Below are 15342 nucleotides of genomic sequence, written 5' to 3' on the forward strand. Positions count from 1 at the left end.
AAAAAGCAATTTACAAAAGAATATAACAGATTTAAAACAGAACAAAATACCATAAACGAATCGTTTCGGGCTCAAAACCCTTCTTCAGTCAACAACAAAAAAACAAGAAAAATCTTGGAGTTGGAGGACCGACCAAATTTCTCTGTCGTAGATCTGAATTTTGTCATGTATTTATGTTTTTATTGGGTTTCTTTTGTTGGCCGAAGAAGGGTTTGAGCCCGAAACGTTCCGTGTTTGGTATTTTGTTCCTTTTTGAAGCTGTTTTATTCATTTTTGTTTGCACCACTAATATTTGCTACTCTATTGGTATCAAGATACACTTTATTACCGAAATAAGGGGAAGCGACTGCTATCACCAAAAAATTGTTTTGGTCATTTTGGTTATTTTTGGGTCTGACCCCGGTTTCAGTGAAAATCTCGACCGAGGTAAGTTTATTTACTTGATTATAGACTGTCCTGGGTAAATGTTGCAAGATTTTATTTAATATAGGAATGGTGTTTGAGAACTTCTTTACTTTTATGGTTGCCAACTCAATTCTCAGCAACTGTTACTTTATTATTAATATTACTACTGGCACTGATACTGATACTGTACTGTTAGCTAGACTCTAGACCTAGACGTCACGTAGTCACGTAGATAGATGATTCTCAGTTACAGTTATCTAATGATTTAGTAAGGTAAAGTTGTTTGATGTTTTACTTGTACAACGACAACACCCACAGCCTTCCACAAGCACCATTGTCATTAACAAGGCAAAGTAAAGTGGCCTGCACTGTATCAGTTAAGGTCCGAGTCCGAGGCTAATTTTGCCAATTTCAAAACAATAAACAGTGTGACGGAATGTCTAAGTACACGGTAACCGGGCACCTAGCATCAGGATCTACGTAAACACAATTCAATTCAATTAAAATGTTTATTTCTAGGCAATTGCCAATATGAAACATATAGAGAGGTGAGCCGGTGTTACCAATACGCTATACCAGGACAAATCATTCGTTTGGACAGGAAAATAAACAAAAAACTTACCGCTTACCATCAAAAGCAGTTTAGATTTGAAGATGCATTTGTTTTCTACCAAAAAACATTCGGTACTGGACAATCCTTGATGAATTTCAAAAGTTATGTTTGAAATTATATCCTAATTTTTTTCATGATTCATTCCTCGCGAAATCGTGTGGGTATCGTGTCTGTTTTCAAGGTGCCGCCCACGGTTTTTTAAAAAGTTTATTGAGAAAAAGATACAGAAAAAAGTGTCCCTAGATCGGTATGCAATTTGGTGCATATAAGTGCAGTAAAAATTGGTGCGCAAAATTAGTTCGTAGAGGATGCGAGACTGTGTGTGTGTGTGCGTGTGTGTGTGTGTGTGTGTGTGTGTGTGTCTCTTTCTTTCTTTTTTTTTTTTTTTTGGGAGTGCCTACGTACACGGTAACGGGGCATCTAGCCTCAGGATCTATGTACACGTAAACCGGTTTACCGTTGCAACATTCTGTCAGTGATGGTCCTCGCTGTCGTGACCGCGCACGCTCGTGTGTGTGTGTGTGTGTGTGTGTGTGAGTTTGTTTTTTTTAAATCAAAACAATGTTAACCATTAATGGCGAGATTCCATCTTACACTCCCCAAACTCCAGATCTTAGTCTTAATGTTATCATTAAAAGACAAGATTTGCGATTTATAGTTTAATTGAAGCCGGAGTCGAAATATACTCTTACTACTGTTCTCTTGGTGGAAACGATTTATTCTGCATAAGCAATCTGGAGAAAAAAAATCAGTGTCACTGTAAAAGGTTAAAATTTCACAAAGTAGGCACCGTGAACACCGCTGTAACAATTCTTTGATCTACGTCATCAGGCAACCCATTGTTTCTTTCATCTTTTCCCATTCCCGCTTACTATTCCCCCATCCCCCCGCCCACCTCTCTCTCTCTCTCTCTCTCTCTCTCTCTCTCTCTCTCTCTCTCTCTCTCTCTCTCTCTCTCTCTCTCTCTTGTCATAGTGTTATCCCTTCCCCTTCTATTCCCATCTCAATGTAAAATGAAAACGTTCTGCTGTTTGCAGATACATGTATGATTGTTTTGTTTTCTCTCTCTCACTAGGCTAGGATTAAAAACCAAGACATCAGGTAATGGGTGTCTAATGCCAAAGTATAGATTCTCTCTTTGGCCTATTTAGTCACGCATGTGGCAGCCCAGCTATTTATTATGTTCTGCCTATAACACACAATAAGTGGGATTTTGGGGGTGGGTACGAAATAACTCAAGGTCATAAGTAACCGTGCACAAGAGCTGTATAGGGAATTGGTTTCAGGGGGTCTTGCAAATACCAAATATTTTATGGAAAGCTCTTTCGAACTCCAAGACGTCTGGTTTGTTTTGCTATCTTGGAACAAACCAGAGATGTCTTGATGTGTGGCCTAATTGTCTGATTTTGTGACCTGGATGTAAGGTTTTGTGACCTAGATGTATCCTTTTGTGTGTGCAAGCCATGCGGGTAAGTACAGCGATAGCTTGCCAGTTGAGGAAAAAAAAAAGAAAGGAAGAAGCAGCGTATCCGCATTTGAAAAACAAAACAAAAAAAACCTGAAAAAACAAAACAACTTAACCTTTTAAAGGCGAATATCAATCTTACTTGGACCAAAAATAAAATCTTACCGTTTTCATCAAAAGACAAAAAACAAATTACAATTTAAAAATTTGAGCTTTTATAGAGGGCAATATCCACCCAATGTGCTCAAAGCGCTTTTTATCAATATTCTTACTGCTCTTATGGTGGAAACGTTTTTTTTTTTTCTGCGTTAAAAAATAATATAAATGAAGACTATTATTTGAAAACAAAAAAAATCAGTGTCACTGGCAAAGGGTTAATTGCAGTACTCCTGCATCCGGTGAGACTCCTACGGCACTTGCTAATCATAAAAAAGGAAATAGCAATCAACAATACTAAGGTGAAAAAAAAGAAGAAAAAAAAAGGTGGTTGGTGGGGGGGGGGGGGGGAAGAGCAAATCCAGTAGCAATGCAACCTTTTAGCGGCGAAATTCGATCTTTGACCTAACACCAAATCTTCTATCATCAAAAGACAAGTAACGGCAAAACGATTATAGACAATTGAAGTCCGAGTTGCGATAGTATGACTGCTCTCTTGGTGGAAACGCTGTATTCCCCGTTAACAATAATAAAGATAAAAGCAAACTATTATCTAAAAGCAAAAAATTAGCTTCGCTGTCAAGGGGTTAAGAACACCTGCAACTGCAACTGCCAGCATCCTTGAGATGCTCTACGTCACCAAGGTCACCAAGCGACACGTCTCCCTCTTGTCGGCATGCACCCCCCCCCCCTCCACTCTTTCAAGGTGGTGGTGGCGGCGGATAAAAAAGGCCTTTTTTCTTTCATTCAATCAACTTGACTGCTGGTGGACCCTAGGCCTCTCTACAAGTACAAGAAATAATACTCACTTTTTCTCTGCTTCAACGAAAATATCTACCCCCTACCGGTCTAGTTATTTGTAGCAGACGACAAATTTCTCAAAACGGTCACGTGACACTGTAAAAACAACACAGGAAGTCCATGAAAGCTTATTTACAGCATTTCCTTTGAACCGTGTAAACAACAAAATTTCGTTTTCATTCGACTCAACGGGTCAGATTGGCCGGTATTTTTTAACGAACTTAAGTTCTGAAAAATCAAAATGTTTCTTAGAAAGTTGAAAGATGCTAGTTTTTGAAACAGAGGTAGGTTTTAAAAAAAAATCTTTATATTTTACGTGAATGCATGCTCAAGGCGAGTTGGACGTTCAGCGGAGATTGGTAGGCCAAAGGCCCACCTCTCTATTAGCTTAATATTAATATTTCCAATTAACAAATAAAACACACATACACACAGAGAACAATTTAATGAATGCCCAGCAGACAGGGTGAAATGGCCTGAATTGTATGCAAAATGCCTTGGGCCGAGATGTTGAGCAGTGATTCCAGAAATTTTGTTTTCGTGTAGTTGATGCTTTTAATTAAACCAATGATTCTGGCTATTCCAGATGGTGGCGTTTTTATGCACCTCCATTGGAGGTGTACAAAAACGCACCGTTTTTATGCTTCTCCGTTGGCGGTGATGGTAAATTAATGAAAATGTTGCTGCATACGTCCATTTGGTTTAAATAGTTTTAGATTGTAGTTTAGCACGCTGCTTAGTGATTACCGATGTACATTTATACAATGACAATAAATTAAAAAATAATAACAATAATTTAACAAATCAAAAGTAAAAAGAAACATGGCACACAAATACTGATCTCAAACAAATTCATAAGTCATTTTAGAAAATAAAAATCGAAGTTTTTTAAAAACATGATAAAAAGTTTTTGAAAAAAATATTTAAAAAAAAAAAAGAAAAAAAAGTAAACAAAAATAAAGTAAATTAAAAAAAAAAAATTAAAAATGTCTACAATGGGAATCGAACCCGGTACTTTCAAGGTTAGTGTCTGACAGCTTGTCCACTACGCTACGGAGCCACCTGACCGTTCAACACATTTAATAAGGTCTTTCTAAAAATATATTTTACCTTCAATGTAACTTCTATTTTCTGGTTTTATATTTCGATTTTTTAAATTATTATTATTATTATTATATAAATTTATTAACAAAAACATCCTAAAGATGTCACAATATAACTTTCGCCGTGTCCAAATACAGAAATCCAATATCGCTGATGAAATTGGGTGGGATGCGCATGCGTGACGGAGGTGTATAAAAACATCCGTTAAGATACACCGTCAGCGGAGGTGCATAAAAACACTACGATTCCAGATGATATTGTTGATGGGTAAAAGAGTGAAAATCATTCGTCATAGTCATAGTCATGAATATTTGTATACAAAAGTGCAAAAACAAAACAAAACACCAAAGTAGTCACTGTCACCATATTCAAAATTGTTATGACTTTGTTGAAATTCCAAATTATGCTAGGCTACTATTGTCATCTACAACAACGGAAACAGGATCATCGCCAGAAATTAAAATCTCTTACATTTTTGACCCACTGCTGCAAAGCGGGTTTATGTCAAATGCCAAAAGTTTATTTTATAGTCCAAAATAGGAAACTTGGGTTTAATTCTAAATGTTTTGTTTATAATATAGACAGTTTTTGAAAAAGATAAAAACGAATATCTCACTTTTTGGTCATTTCTTCTATAAAATCATTTTTTGGGTATCTGGCTCATCCCAACATGTTACAGTTTTGAGATGATTGGTCACATTGAGTGAAAATGGTGACTTGACTGACTTCATGTTTCTGCGCCTTTGCTTACAAATATTCATGATCACAAGCCATTTTATTCAATGAGCTGTTAATGCTCTCTAAGTGAAAATGGTCGATAAAATTCTTGCTTTTTGTAGTTTGTGATCAATATGCGAAATGTTACTATGATATATTTTTTTTTTCAAATCTTCAGGTTATGGCTGTCAACCAAGTTAGAGACATTTTTCTGTTTATTAGCCTTTGCTTTTACTTCTGTTTGGCTAACCAAATAACTTTTGAGGAGCGCATCATACAATCATTGGAAGACAACATTGATGCAGAAAATTTCACGTACTATCGGCTACTTCGTGATGGTGATCTTAGAATAGAAGTAATAAGTCTTAAAGGGGATGTGGACATCTATGGTAGCTCTAAGGTGAGACACAAGGTTTCTTTTTAAAATTTATCTCTTGATTACAATTTATTTCTCCATCTATATTTTATTTATATATTTATATTTTATACAAGCAGCATATCATTGATTTAGAAACATGCTTTTGTGTCAGCTTTTTTAAAAAGAGGGAAACATGATTAAATCTTATAGTATATTATTAGGATCCGTCTCAAATGAAAAATGTAGAGATGCATTAGTTTTACATAGATGTATAACATTTGTTTCAACATATAACAGCTTTCTGATCTGGTCTCCATCATACATGACATCGCAACTAGACTTGATAGATGTTAACAACCTGATGCAGAGTTACCCACCAACTGTTTACTTCAATGATCATTCTTTTCGAACATCAAATGATGTTATAATACCAGTAAATTGTATGATTTGAAGTCAGAAATCTTTTCCATACTAAAAAATGGCGCAGAATTATGGTATCTATGTAAGTTCTGCTCTTTTTTTTTTGTTTGTTTTTTTTTTTGGTTGTGATAGCTACTGATAGCTCAGTTGGTAGACCATTCCTATCTCACTCAAAGGGACTGAGTTCAATCTAAGTAGAGTCGATATATTTTTTTCAGGCCTCCCTGCCTAGCCAGCTAGACCCAGAGTGGAAAATACTAAGCAATAGCTTAGCATTCTATCAAAAAGGGAAACAGTTTAATACTATAGAAACAGGTGTAAACTCCAGATCCACGGGCACAGTGGCTCTTGAAGGATTATGTGGCTTGTCTGGTCGATTGCAGATTCAATTTAGAATTAAAGAAATTATTGAGGAGGTCAGAATCAAAAGATTCTAAGTCACGTCCAAATAGAAAATAAGTTTACACTCAAGCAATCTATTGGACACCTTAGAATCACTATAGAAAATCTGAAGTTTCAAAACACTCAAGGTATTGGCCAATAAGACAGGTATTTTCCTCTTTTAGTTGCGAAATAAATGACGTAAAAGTGCAGTTTTTTCTGAGTGATGAAGTACCTTTTGATCCTCATCTCCTCTATTATTCTCTTCCATTTGTTCAGACTCCACATCCAAGTTATTTCGAATACGAAATGAAGTCAGACTCATGTGGTCTTGATACAGTATCGGTATCAGAGGAAATGGCCAGACCTGTCTACATTGCTATGTATGGACACCCCAGCTATCTGCATTCTCAATTCAGGCTTAACATTTACTCTGTCAAGAAGCCTAGAGAAGAAACCTACGAGGATTTAGTGGCGAAATATGAGAAGTGAGTGATGTCATTGTATCAGTGGGAAAAAGTATCATATTCGAGTAATCTAAATGCCAAAATAGGAATTTAAAGTTAAAATGATCAGACTTGTAACATTATATTTTTTGTCCCTCTGAAAAATTATTTTCTTTTTCCTCAATCAAATTTTAACAATTAAACAAAGTCCCATATCTATGGCGATAAAAAAAAAAAAATTCAATTTTCATTATCTAAACCACCCAACATAATACCATTTCGAGACAATGAGTTACAAACTAGCTTTAATGTTGGAAGGCAATGGGACACACCCTGTGGTCTTTGTTCGGTATGGGCCCTGCTGAGCTGTGTGGTCTTGAGCAATTTTTGACTGATGTCTGGGTTATTTTAATATCTCCTTGGAATAGACCCTTAAAACAAATTTCCACTTGGAGATGAATAAAGTGAATCTTATTCATTTGTTTAATTAGTAAATATTTAAAGTACCCAGTTTTGAGTCCTGCTTGAAGGTGGCGCAAATTTGATTTCCTTTCTTTAAAAGGCTCTTTGCTCACATTTTCACATTATGAGAAGGCATAAAATTAATATTGTGCGGTGTGGATTATTGTCTTCAAACTCCAAAATGAAATGGACACTGCCTGTTATTATAAAGTAAAACACTAAATGAATACTATCTATCTATCATCATTTATTATTATTATTATTATTATTATTATTATTATTATTTATTATTATTATTATTATATTATTTATTATTATTATTTTATTTCTTCTTCTTCTTCTTCTTCTTCTTCTTCTTCTTCTTCTTCTTCTTCTTCTTCTTCTCTTCTTCTTCTTCTTCTTCTTCTTCTTCTTCTTTCTTCTTCTTCTTCTTCTTCTTCTTTCTTCTTCTTCTTCTTCTTCTTCTTCTTCTTCTTCTCTTCTTCTTCTTCTTCTTCTTCTTCTTCTCTTCTTCTTTCTTCTTCTTCTTCTTCTCTTCTTCTTCTTCTTCTTCTTCTTCTTCTTCTTCTTCTTCTTCTTCTTCTTCTTCTTCTTCTTCTTCTTCTTCTTCTTCTTCTTCTTCTTATTCGTTGTCTTCTTATTATTATTATCATCATCATCAGCATTGTCATGCCATCATCCTTGTTATTCTTTGATTATTTTTCAGACACTACTTTGATGAAAAGGGCAAGTCAAGTGAGAAGGAAAATCAACAAAGCAAGTCAGAATTCAAGAAGTCCAATGCCCATGTAGAGCAAGACCAGCCTTTGTGGGTGAAAATTCTTCTTGGGATTTTGGAATTTGGAATTGATGTGAGTTGCTCCCTTTTATTTTCATTGTAAAGAGCTTTAGCTCATTAGGTGGATATGGTTACAAATAAGAATAGTACACGGCATCCATCAAACATATGTTGTCTACAGGAATCACCCTTTTCATCCTTAATCATGGGCAAGTAAAAAATCATAATGTACCCAATCCTATAAATTAGGGATTAGCGTGATATAAAGTTTGTTTGAGGAGGACTTTATCACAAAGCTATGATCTATTGCGAATCAAATATTTTACCATGACCTTAGCCCAAAATGAAATTGTATAAAATGTGTATATCATAGGTATCAATTTTTTGTTATATAGCGGAAATCTGCTATCCCTGTTTTCTCCGCTATTTATGTTCTGCTATTGCCATTTCCTCTGCTTTGCCTCCACTTTTGTGATGTCTGGTGACTCACTGACACTATAGCGGAAAACTTTGGTCAGCGGAATTTCGTTTGCAGGAAAAGTAGGCTGTGAAATTTTGAGAGAAACATTGATCGGAACGCACAAATTGGTTTCCTTCTGTATGCACTTCTTTTCTTTGTGGATCAATCATTGCATTGATTGCATTGTATTCTCTCACCAGTCCAGTGTGTTTTCTTTCTGAACTTTATCAACATTGGTCAGTTATGATAAGGCGAGGCAGTAATGCAAGAGAAAAATCCATATGTTATAACAACTGCTGAGTCAGCTCTGTGCGTAACAATCCTCCTTTTTCAAAATTTTGAGTTGACCTATTGTATATTTTTATATAATACATTTGAATATAGATGATAAGATTGCTTCTGATTTAACATTCACTTATTGCATTTTTTATATTGATTTAATTAATTTTTTTTTGTCTCCACAGGTAATCATTTGAGGATGGGCACATCATGGCAATTGTTAAAAAAACAATACAGTCTTGATTTTATAGTCTATGATTTGTAAATAAATGATGTCGATAATATTGATAAGGATTATTCAATGTTTTGTTGTAGCTATTTTGTGTTCAATGTAGAAGGAGTTGATTTGTAACCAATTGTCTCAAAACTGTATAATGTCGGGGTGAACCTAATGTTTGAAATTGAATTTGAAGCTTAAGGTTTGAGTTGAAATGAATGTTTCTATTGTGGACAGTAATATGCAATAATGAATGTAACAGCTTGAAATAAATAACAAAATACTAAACACGGAATTGGAAGTAAGAAAACTTTTTTCTTGTCTTTCTGGATTTCATGTGATGTATTAACATTTCAACTATTTTTGTTATTGGCTGAAGAAAGATTTTGAGCATGAAAATGTCTGTGATTTGTATTTTGTTCTTTTTTAAAAAAGCTGTTACATTGGATAAATCTGCTTTAAGTCAACCCTATTAAAGTCAACACTTCTTGTTGGTTCCAAATTTTCTAAGTGTGTTCTGTTGATAGTGGGTAAAATCAACCTTGCTTCAGTGTTGACTTTATCAGGATTCCACACTTGTTCAGTACCTTTTACAGTCCACAGCTTTTAGCATAATATTATTATTCACTTTGACTATATTTGTAAAGAGGATAGTCAGATTTGTCTTGTTTATAAACACAAAAAACTTTAAAAAAATTTCTTAGTTCTGGCCACTTTGACACAATTTTCCTCCCATGGTTCACCTCGACACAATACTGGCTTGACACTGTGGAAGATATTTATTTTTGTTTGTGATAATTTCAAGTATTATATTATATCACAGGATAGTGTCTGTCATGACGGATTTCATGGGAGTAATTATAAAAAAATTTTCTCCTGTTTTTTTTGTAAAAATATCCCCATCATTTAAAAAAAAAGTTCCATCATTATGTGTTACATCTGAACCGATACTTTTTTTGCCTCCTATGTGACCCATCCCCTGAAATGTGTATTATGTCAGGGTAAACCAGATACGGAAAAGGGGGTTTTAATGGTGAGATGACTAAAATGTGAAATTGTAGTTTTTGTCAGTTTCAGAAATTAAATTCATTGTCCTCAGTATAACACAAAAAGTCAACCAAAGTCTTCTATTTTGTCTTACTATTGATTGATGCAAATCATCCCAACCGACGTGTACTGATTTGCAAGTCTTATATTCCAAATTGTTGTGGTCTCATTGTCGAAACATAAAAAATTACTCTCAATAAAGCAATGTAAAGTTTTTTCATTTCAACAATGTTAAATAAAGTCCATAATTGCATTCGGTTATCAGACCTGCTAATATGTGTACCGAGATCTGGACATAATACTGTTTTGATGTGATGAGTCACATTTCCATCAATTAAAATGACAACAGCTTGTTAAAATTCATAAACCTGAGACTTCAAATAACACTTTTTTTATTTGCCATGTTCTGCCTTTTATATTTACTCATACTCACTGCATCTGTTGTAGAGAATACAGTATTTTTAAAATTCCTTTTAGATAGTGCAATATAGCCCAGAAATCTCAAATACACGAGACTGAAAAAAGTTATGCAAAATTATGAGACAATTTACCTTTAAAAAAGAAATTGTTTTTGTTTCAATATCTCAGTTTTCCATTGGGACAGAAAAATACTGTAGTACACATCCCTGTTAATTCATTTTACTGTTTCTTCATCGTGGTTGATTTTTGTTCAAGTTGACATTATTTTTAATAGCATTATTACAGATTTTGAAAAGTATTATTGTTGTGATTATTGTCGGCTTTAGAAACATAAGGAACAAATGAATCAAAATTATTTCATACAGCAATTAAAAGAAATAATATGTATATATTAGATCAAAATATTTGATCCGTTTGTTGGTCAACGATCATTTGTATTATTATTTTTAAAAGAAATAATTTTCCCATCATACATTGATTTCATTCTTCATGGTTTTCATCTCATTGCTTCACCAACTTTACAGATGCAATTTCACATTTGATTACAGTTGTATCTTCTTCTTCTTCTTCTTCTTCTTCTCCCTCTTCTTCTTCTTCTTCTTCTTCTTCTTCTTCTTCTTCTTCTTCTTCTTCTTCTTCTTCTTCTTCTTCTTCTTCTTCTTCTTCTTCTTCTTCTTCTTCTTCTTCTTTTCTTCTTCTTCTTCCTCCCATAGTGGGCAGGGAGGTACATTCTGTGTCTTCTATCCCCCCATACCCTTTTTCCAATTGTTTCCTTCATTGTCTTGGAATGAGATTACTTAGTTTTGTCCTGATTCTTGCCGGAGTTCCTTGGCTGGGAGGGAAACAGTCGAATGTATAGTTATAGTTTTGGGAGATGATATTTTTTTCCTTGTAAATCATCTCTCTGTTATGCATTGTATTATGTTTAGTTTACATATTATATTATATTATATGATTGGTAAACATTTGAGTGTATTCCTCTTAGTTGGGACCTGTGCTTGTGTATGGATGAGACTTTTAGGTGATCTCAAACTAAGTACTTTGACGGTGTGCTCTTGGAATCTACATCTGTTCCCTATTTGAACCAATTCCCCTTTGTCTTACCTTTTCTTTTGTGCTTTAATTGTAATTCTAGAACTTTTTACTGTCCCGTTTTCTTCCTTTTTACTGGCGCTGATATGACCTAAATGTGTTGCAAGCGCCGTAAAACCCTTAAAAACAAACAAACAAACAATCTTCTTTTTCTTCTTCTTCTTCTTCTTCTTCCTCCTCCTTCGCCTCCTCCTCCTCCTCCCTCTTCTTCTTCTTCTTCTTCTTCTTCTTCTTCTTCTTCTTCTTCTTCTTCTTCTTCTTCTTCTTCTTCTTCTTCTTCTTCTTCTTCTTCTTCTTCTTCTTCTTCTTCTTCTTCTTCTTCCTCCTCCTTCACCTCCTCCTCCTCCTCCCTCTTCTTCTTCTTCTTCTTCTTCTTCTTCTTCTTCTTCTTCTTCTTCTTCTTCTTCTTCTTCTTCTTCTTCTTCTTCTTCTTCTTCCTCCCATAGTGGGCAGGGAGGTACATGCTGTGTCTTCTATCCCCCCATACTCGTTTTCCAATTGTTTCCTGTCATTGTCTTGGAATGAGATTACTTAGTTTTGTCCTGATTCTTGCCGGAGTTCCTTGGCTGGGAGGGAAACAGTCGAATGTATAGTTATAGTTTTGGGAGATGATATTTTTTTCCTTGTAAATCATCTCTCTGTTATGCATTGTATTATGTTTAGTTTACATATTATATTATATTATATGATTGGTAAACATTTGAGTGTATTCCTCTTAGTTGGGACCTGTGCTTGTGTATGGATGAGACTTTTAGGTGATCTCAAACTAAGTACTTTGACGGTGTGCTCTTGGAATCTACATCTGTTCCCTATTTGAACCAATTCCCCTTTGTCTTACCTTTTCTTTTGTGCTTTAATTGTAATTCTAGAACTTTTTACTGTCCCGTTTTCTTCCTTTTTACTGGCGCTGATATGACCTAAATGTGTTGCAAGCGCCGTAAAACCTTAAAAACAAACAAACAAACAATCTTCTTTTTTTCTTCTTCTTCTTCTTCTTCCCTCCTCCTCCTCTCCCTCCTCCTCCTCTCTCTTCTTCTTCTTCTTTCTTCTTCTTCTTCTTCTTCTTCTTCTTCTTCTTCTTCTTTCTTCTTCTTCTTCTTCTTCTTCTTCTTCTTCTTCTTCTTCTTCTTCTTCTTCTTCTTCTCTCTCTCTTCCTCCTTCCTCCTCCTCCCTCTTCTTCTTCTTCTTCTTCTTCTTCTTCTTCTTCTTCTTCTTCTTTCTTCTTCTTCTTCTTCTTCTTCTTCTTCTTCTTCTTCTTCTTCTTTCTTCTTCTTCTTCTTCTTCTTCTTCTTCTTCTTCTTCTTTCCTAATTCTTTTTCCTTTGAATTGCAAGCCACCTTTAATAGTATACGCAGATTTAACAATAGGGATTTCACAAAAGTAGATCAATTTGTGTCCAAATGATTGGTCCAATTTTGTTATATTAGCTCTTTAAAACGATGGACGTCATGCTCTTATTCCAGAAGTGAATTGCAGTTGGAAGAAATGATTGTGTGTGACAATTGACACATTGAATACATAATATGCATTAAATGTATTCATTGTCAAGTGATGAGTATTTTAGAAAGTTCTATATTCATACTAAATTTTGTTTTTGTACAGCAGTCTCCATTTTGATTTCTAAGGGAACAATTTATATGTGGCAATTTTTTTTCTTCTGAATCTGAATGTTACTCAAAGTCGATTCAATTCTGAGTATTTGTATTCGAGGACGGAGAGAATCGTTGAATGTGACAGCCATTGTTGGTGTTCAGGCTGAATAATTTTCTTTTTTAAGAAGAAGCTTTTGCTTGACCACTCAAAGACCGATCGCTAAGATGGAGCCTATAAAAGTATGTTGTGTGTTATGTAATCTATAATGTGTTATTCATGTGCTATCTGCTATAAAATCCATAGCATTTTTCATGTTGCATCTATTAATGTGTTATTCATGTGTTATGTGTTAAAAATTCCATGTACTATTCATGTTATCTGTAGGTTGTGTAATCCATAATATGTTGTTCATGCATTATTTATGAAATATGGCATATAGAGCTATTCGCTCTTGATGTTATTGATAGCTTTATTTTGAGATACTTTTTGTTACGTAATGCCTCTGTTAATTTTTCAACATGTTTCTAGTAATAGCATATATTTGTTTCTTTTTGATTTTTATAATGATTAGGTTTCATAGATAGCTTTTAGAATGTATCTCATTGTTTTTTATGCACATTTAATTTATCTGTTATCACTACATCATTCCAAATAGTTTATGAGTTTATATTATAATATTGTAGTTAACGTTTGATTTACTGAATTCAAAATATTAAGCAAAGAAACATTTCTTCCCTTATCCGCTCAGATCTCTTTGACTTAAATTCAAGATTTGTCTATATCTTTTTTCATGTTCTTTTTCTTCCTCCCTTTTACAGCAACATCAAGTGTTTTGATGAATGCTCCTGTCATTGTTTTATTTTGTTCTACTGTACCGATACTATTTCATATAGCAATACGTTCATTCCCTTATAGTTTTTTGAAACAGGCCTTTTTATTTGTGTGTTCCATTTGAGTAGCTGGGTGGGGATCCTGACCTCCCATAGCGGGCAGTGGGGTCCATACTGTGTCTTCTATCCCCTTATATCTGTTTTCCAACATGCTTTCTGTCTTTGTCTTGGAATGAGATAACTTGGTTTTGTCCTGGGCCTGGCCGGAGTCCTGGCTGGGAGGGAAACAGTCAAATGCATAGTTATTGTTTTGGGAGATGATATTTTTCCTTGTAAATCATCTCTCTGTTATGTATTATTATATTTATTTTGAATGTATAATGTAGGCATTTGAGTGTATTCCTCTTTGTTGGATTTTGTGCTTGTGTCCGGATGGGACTTTTAGGTGATCTCAAACTAAGTACATTGGTGGTGTGCTCTTGGAATCTACATCTGATCCCTATTTGTTCTCAAATCTCCTTTGTCTTACTTTTTCTTGGGTGCTTTAATTACTATCCCATTTTCTTCCTTTTTACTGGCGCTGATATAACCTAAATCTGTTGCAAGCGCCGTAAAACTCTTAAAAAACCCCAAAAAAACAAAACATTTGAGTAGACCAGGTTGACAGTTTGCTTAAATTGTACTGATGTCATTGGCAATATTTAGTCTAGCATTGCATGGCTTTTAACAAGAAAAAACATTGCGGTTAATTTTGTTTTTACTTTTTTTAATTTGGCAAATTTTCAGTTACATTTTAACTCTAGACTTAATTCACTAGGTAATATACTCGTAGTTTGAGCTAATCATCGTAAAAAGGAATTTGGTTTTCCCATTTCATACATCATATTCTCATTTTATATTGTCAAGGAAAGAAAAGTGATCTATTAAATACCTATTGGTTCTAAAAACTGGAATTAATATTTTAAATAAATAAATAAATGAATAAAATAATAATAATAACAACAATAATAATGATAATGATGATGATGATGATATAATAATAATAATAATAATAATAATAATAATAATAATAATAATAATAATAATAATAATAATAAATAATAATATAATAATAATAATAACAATGATAATAATGATAAACTGATAATGATAATAATAATGATGATGATAATATAATAATAATAATATAGTAATAATAATTATAATAATAATATAATAATAATAATAATAATAATAATAATAATAATAATAATAATAATAATAATAACAGTAATAGTGATAACATTATATAATAATGA

General features: G+C 33.9%; 1 protein-coding gene across 1 annotated transcript; it reads left to right on the plus strand.

Annotated features, from left to right (window-relative positions):
• Positions 1 to 344: 344 nt before the first annotated feature.
• On the plus strand, positions 345 to 15022 carry LOC144963152 (UPF0669 protein C6orf120 homolog). Its single transcript, XM_078896857.1, has 5 exons — positions 345 to 426; positions 5440 to 5661; positions 6700 to 6908; positions 8035 to 8179; positions 9031 to 15022. Exons 2-5 carry the CDS (start codon positions 5443 to 5445, stop codon positions 9040 to 9042), a joined length of 585 nt encoding a protein of 194 aa, XP_078752983.1. The 5' UTR covers positions 345 to 426; positions 5440 to 5442; the 3' UTR covers positions 9043 to 15022.
• The last annotated feature ends 320 nt before the right edge of the window (positions 15023 to 15342 follow it).

Source organism: Berghia stephanieae, chromosome 1 (assembly GCF_034508935.2).
Source record: "Berghia stephanieae isolate SIO BIC M18660-M18661 chromosome 1, UCSD_Bste_1.3, whole genome shotgun sequence".
NCBI classification, from domain to species: Eukaryota; Metazoa; Mollusca; class Gastropoda; order Nudibranchia; family Aeolidiidae; genus Berghia; species Berghia stephanieae.

Coding starts and splice junctions, on each gene's coding strand:
- LOC144963152 (XM_078896857.1), top strand. CDS start 5,443: ATGGCTGTCAACCAAGTTAGAGACATTTTTCTGTTTATTAGCCTTTGC. Junction 5,662..6,699: donor ACATCTATGGTAGCTCTAAG/GTGAGACACAAG, acceptor CCATTTGTTCAG/ACTCCACATCCAAGTTATTT. Junction 6,909..8,034: donor TTAGTGGCGAAATATGAGAA/GTGAGTGATGTC, acceptor ATTATTTTTCAG/ACACTACTTTGATGAAAAGG.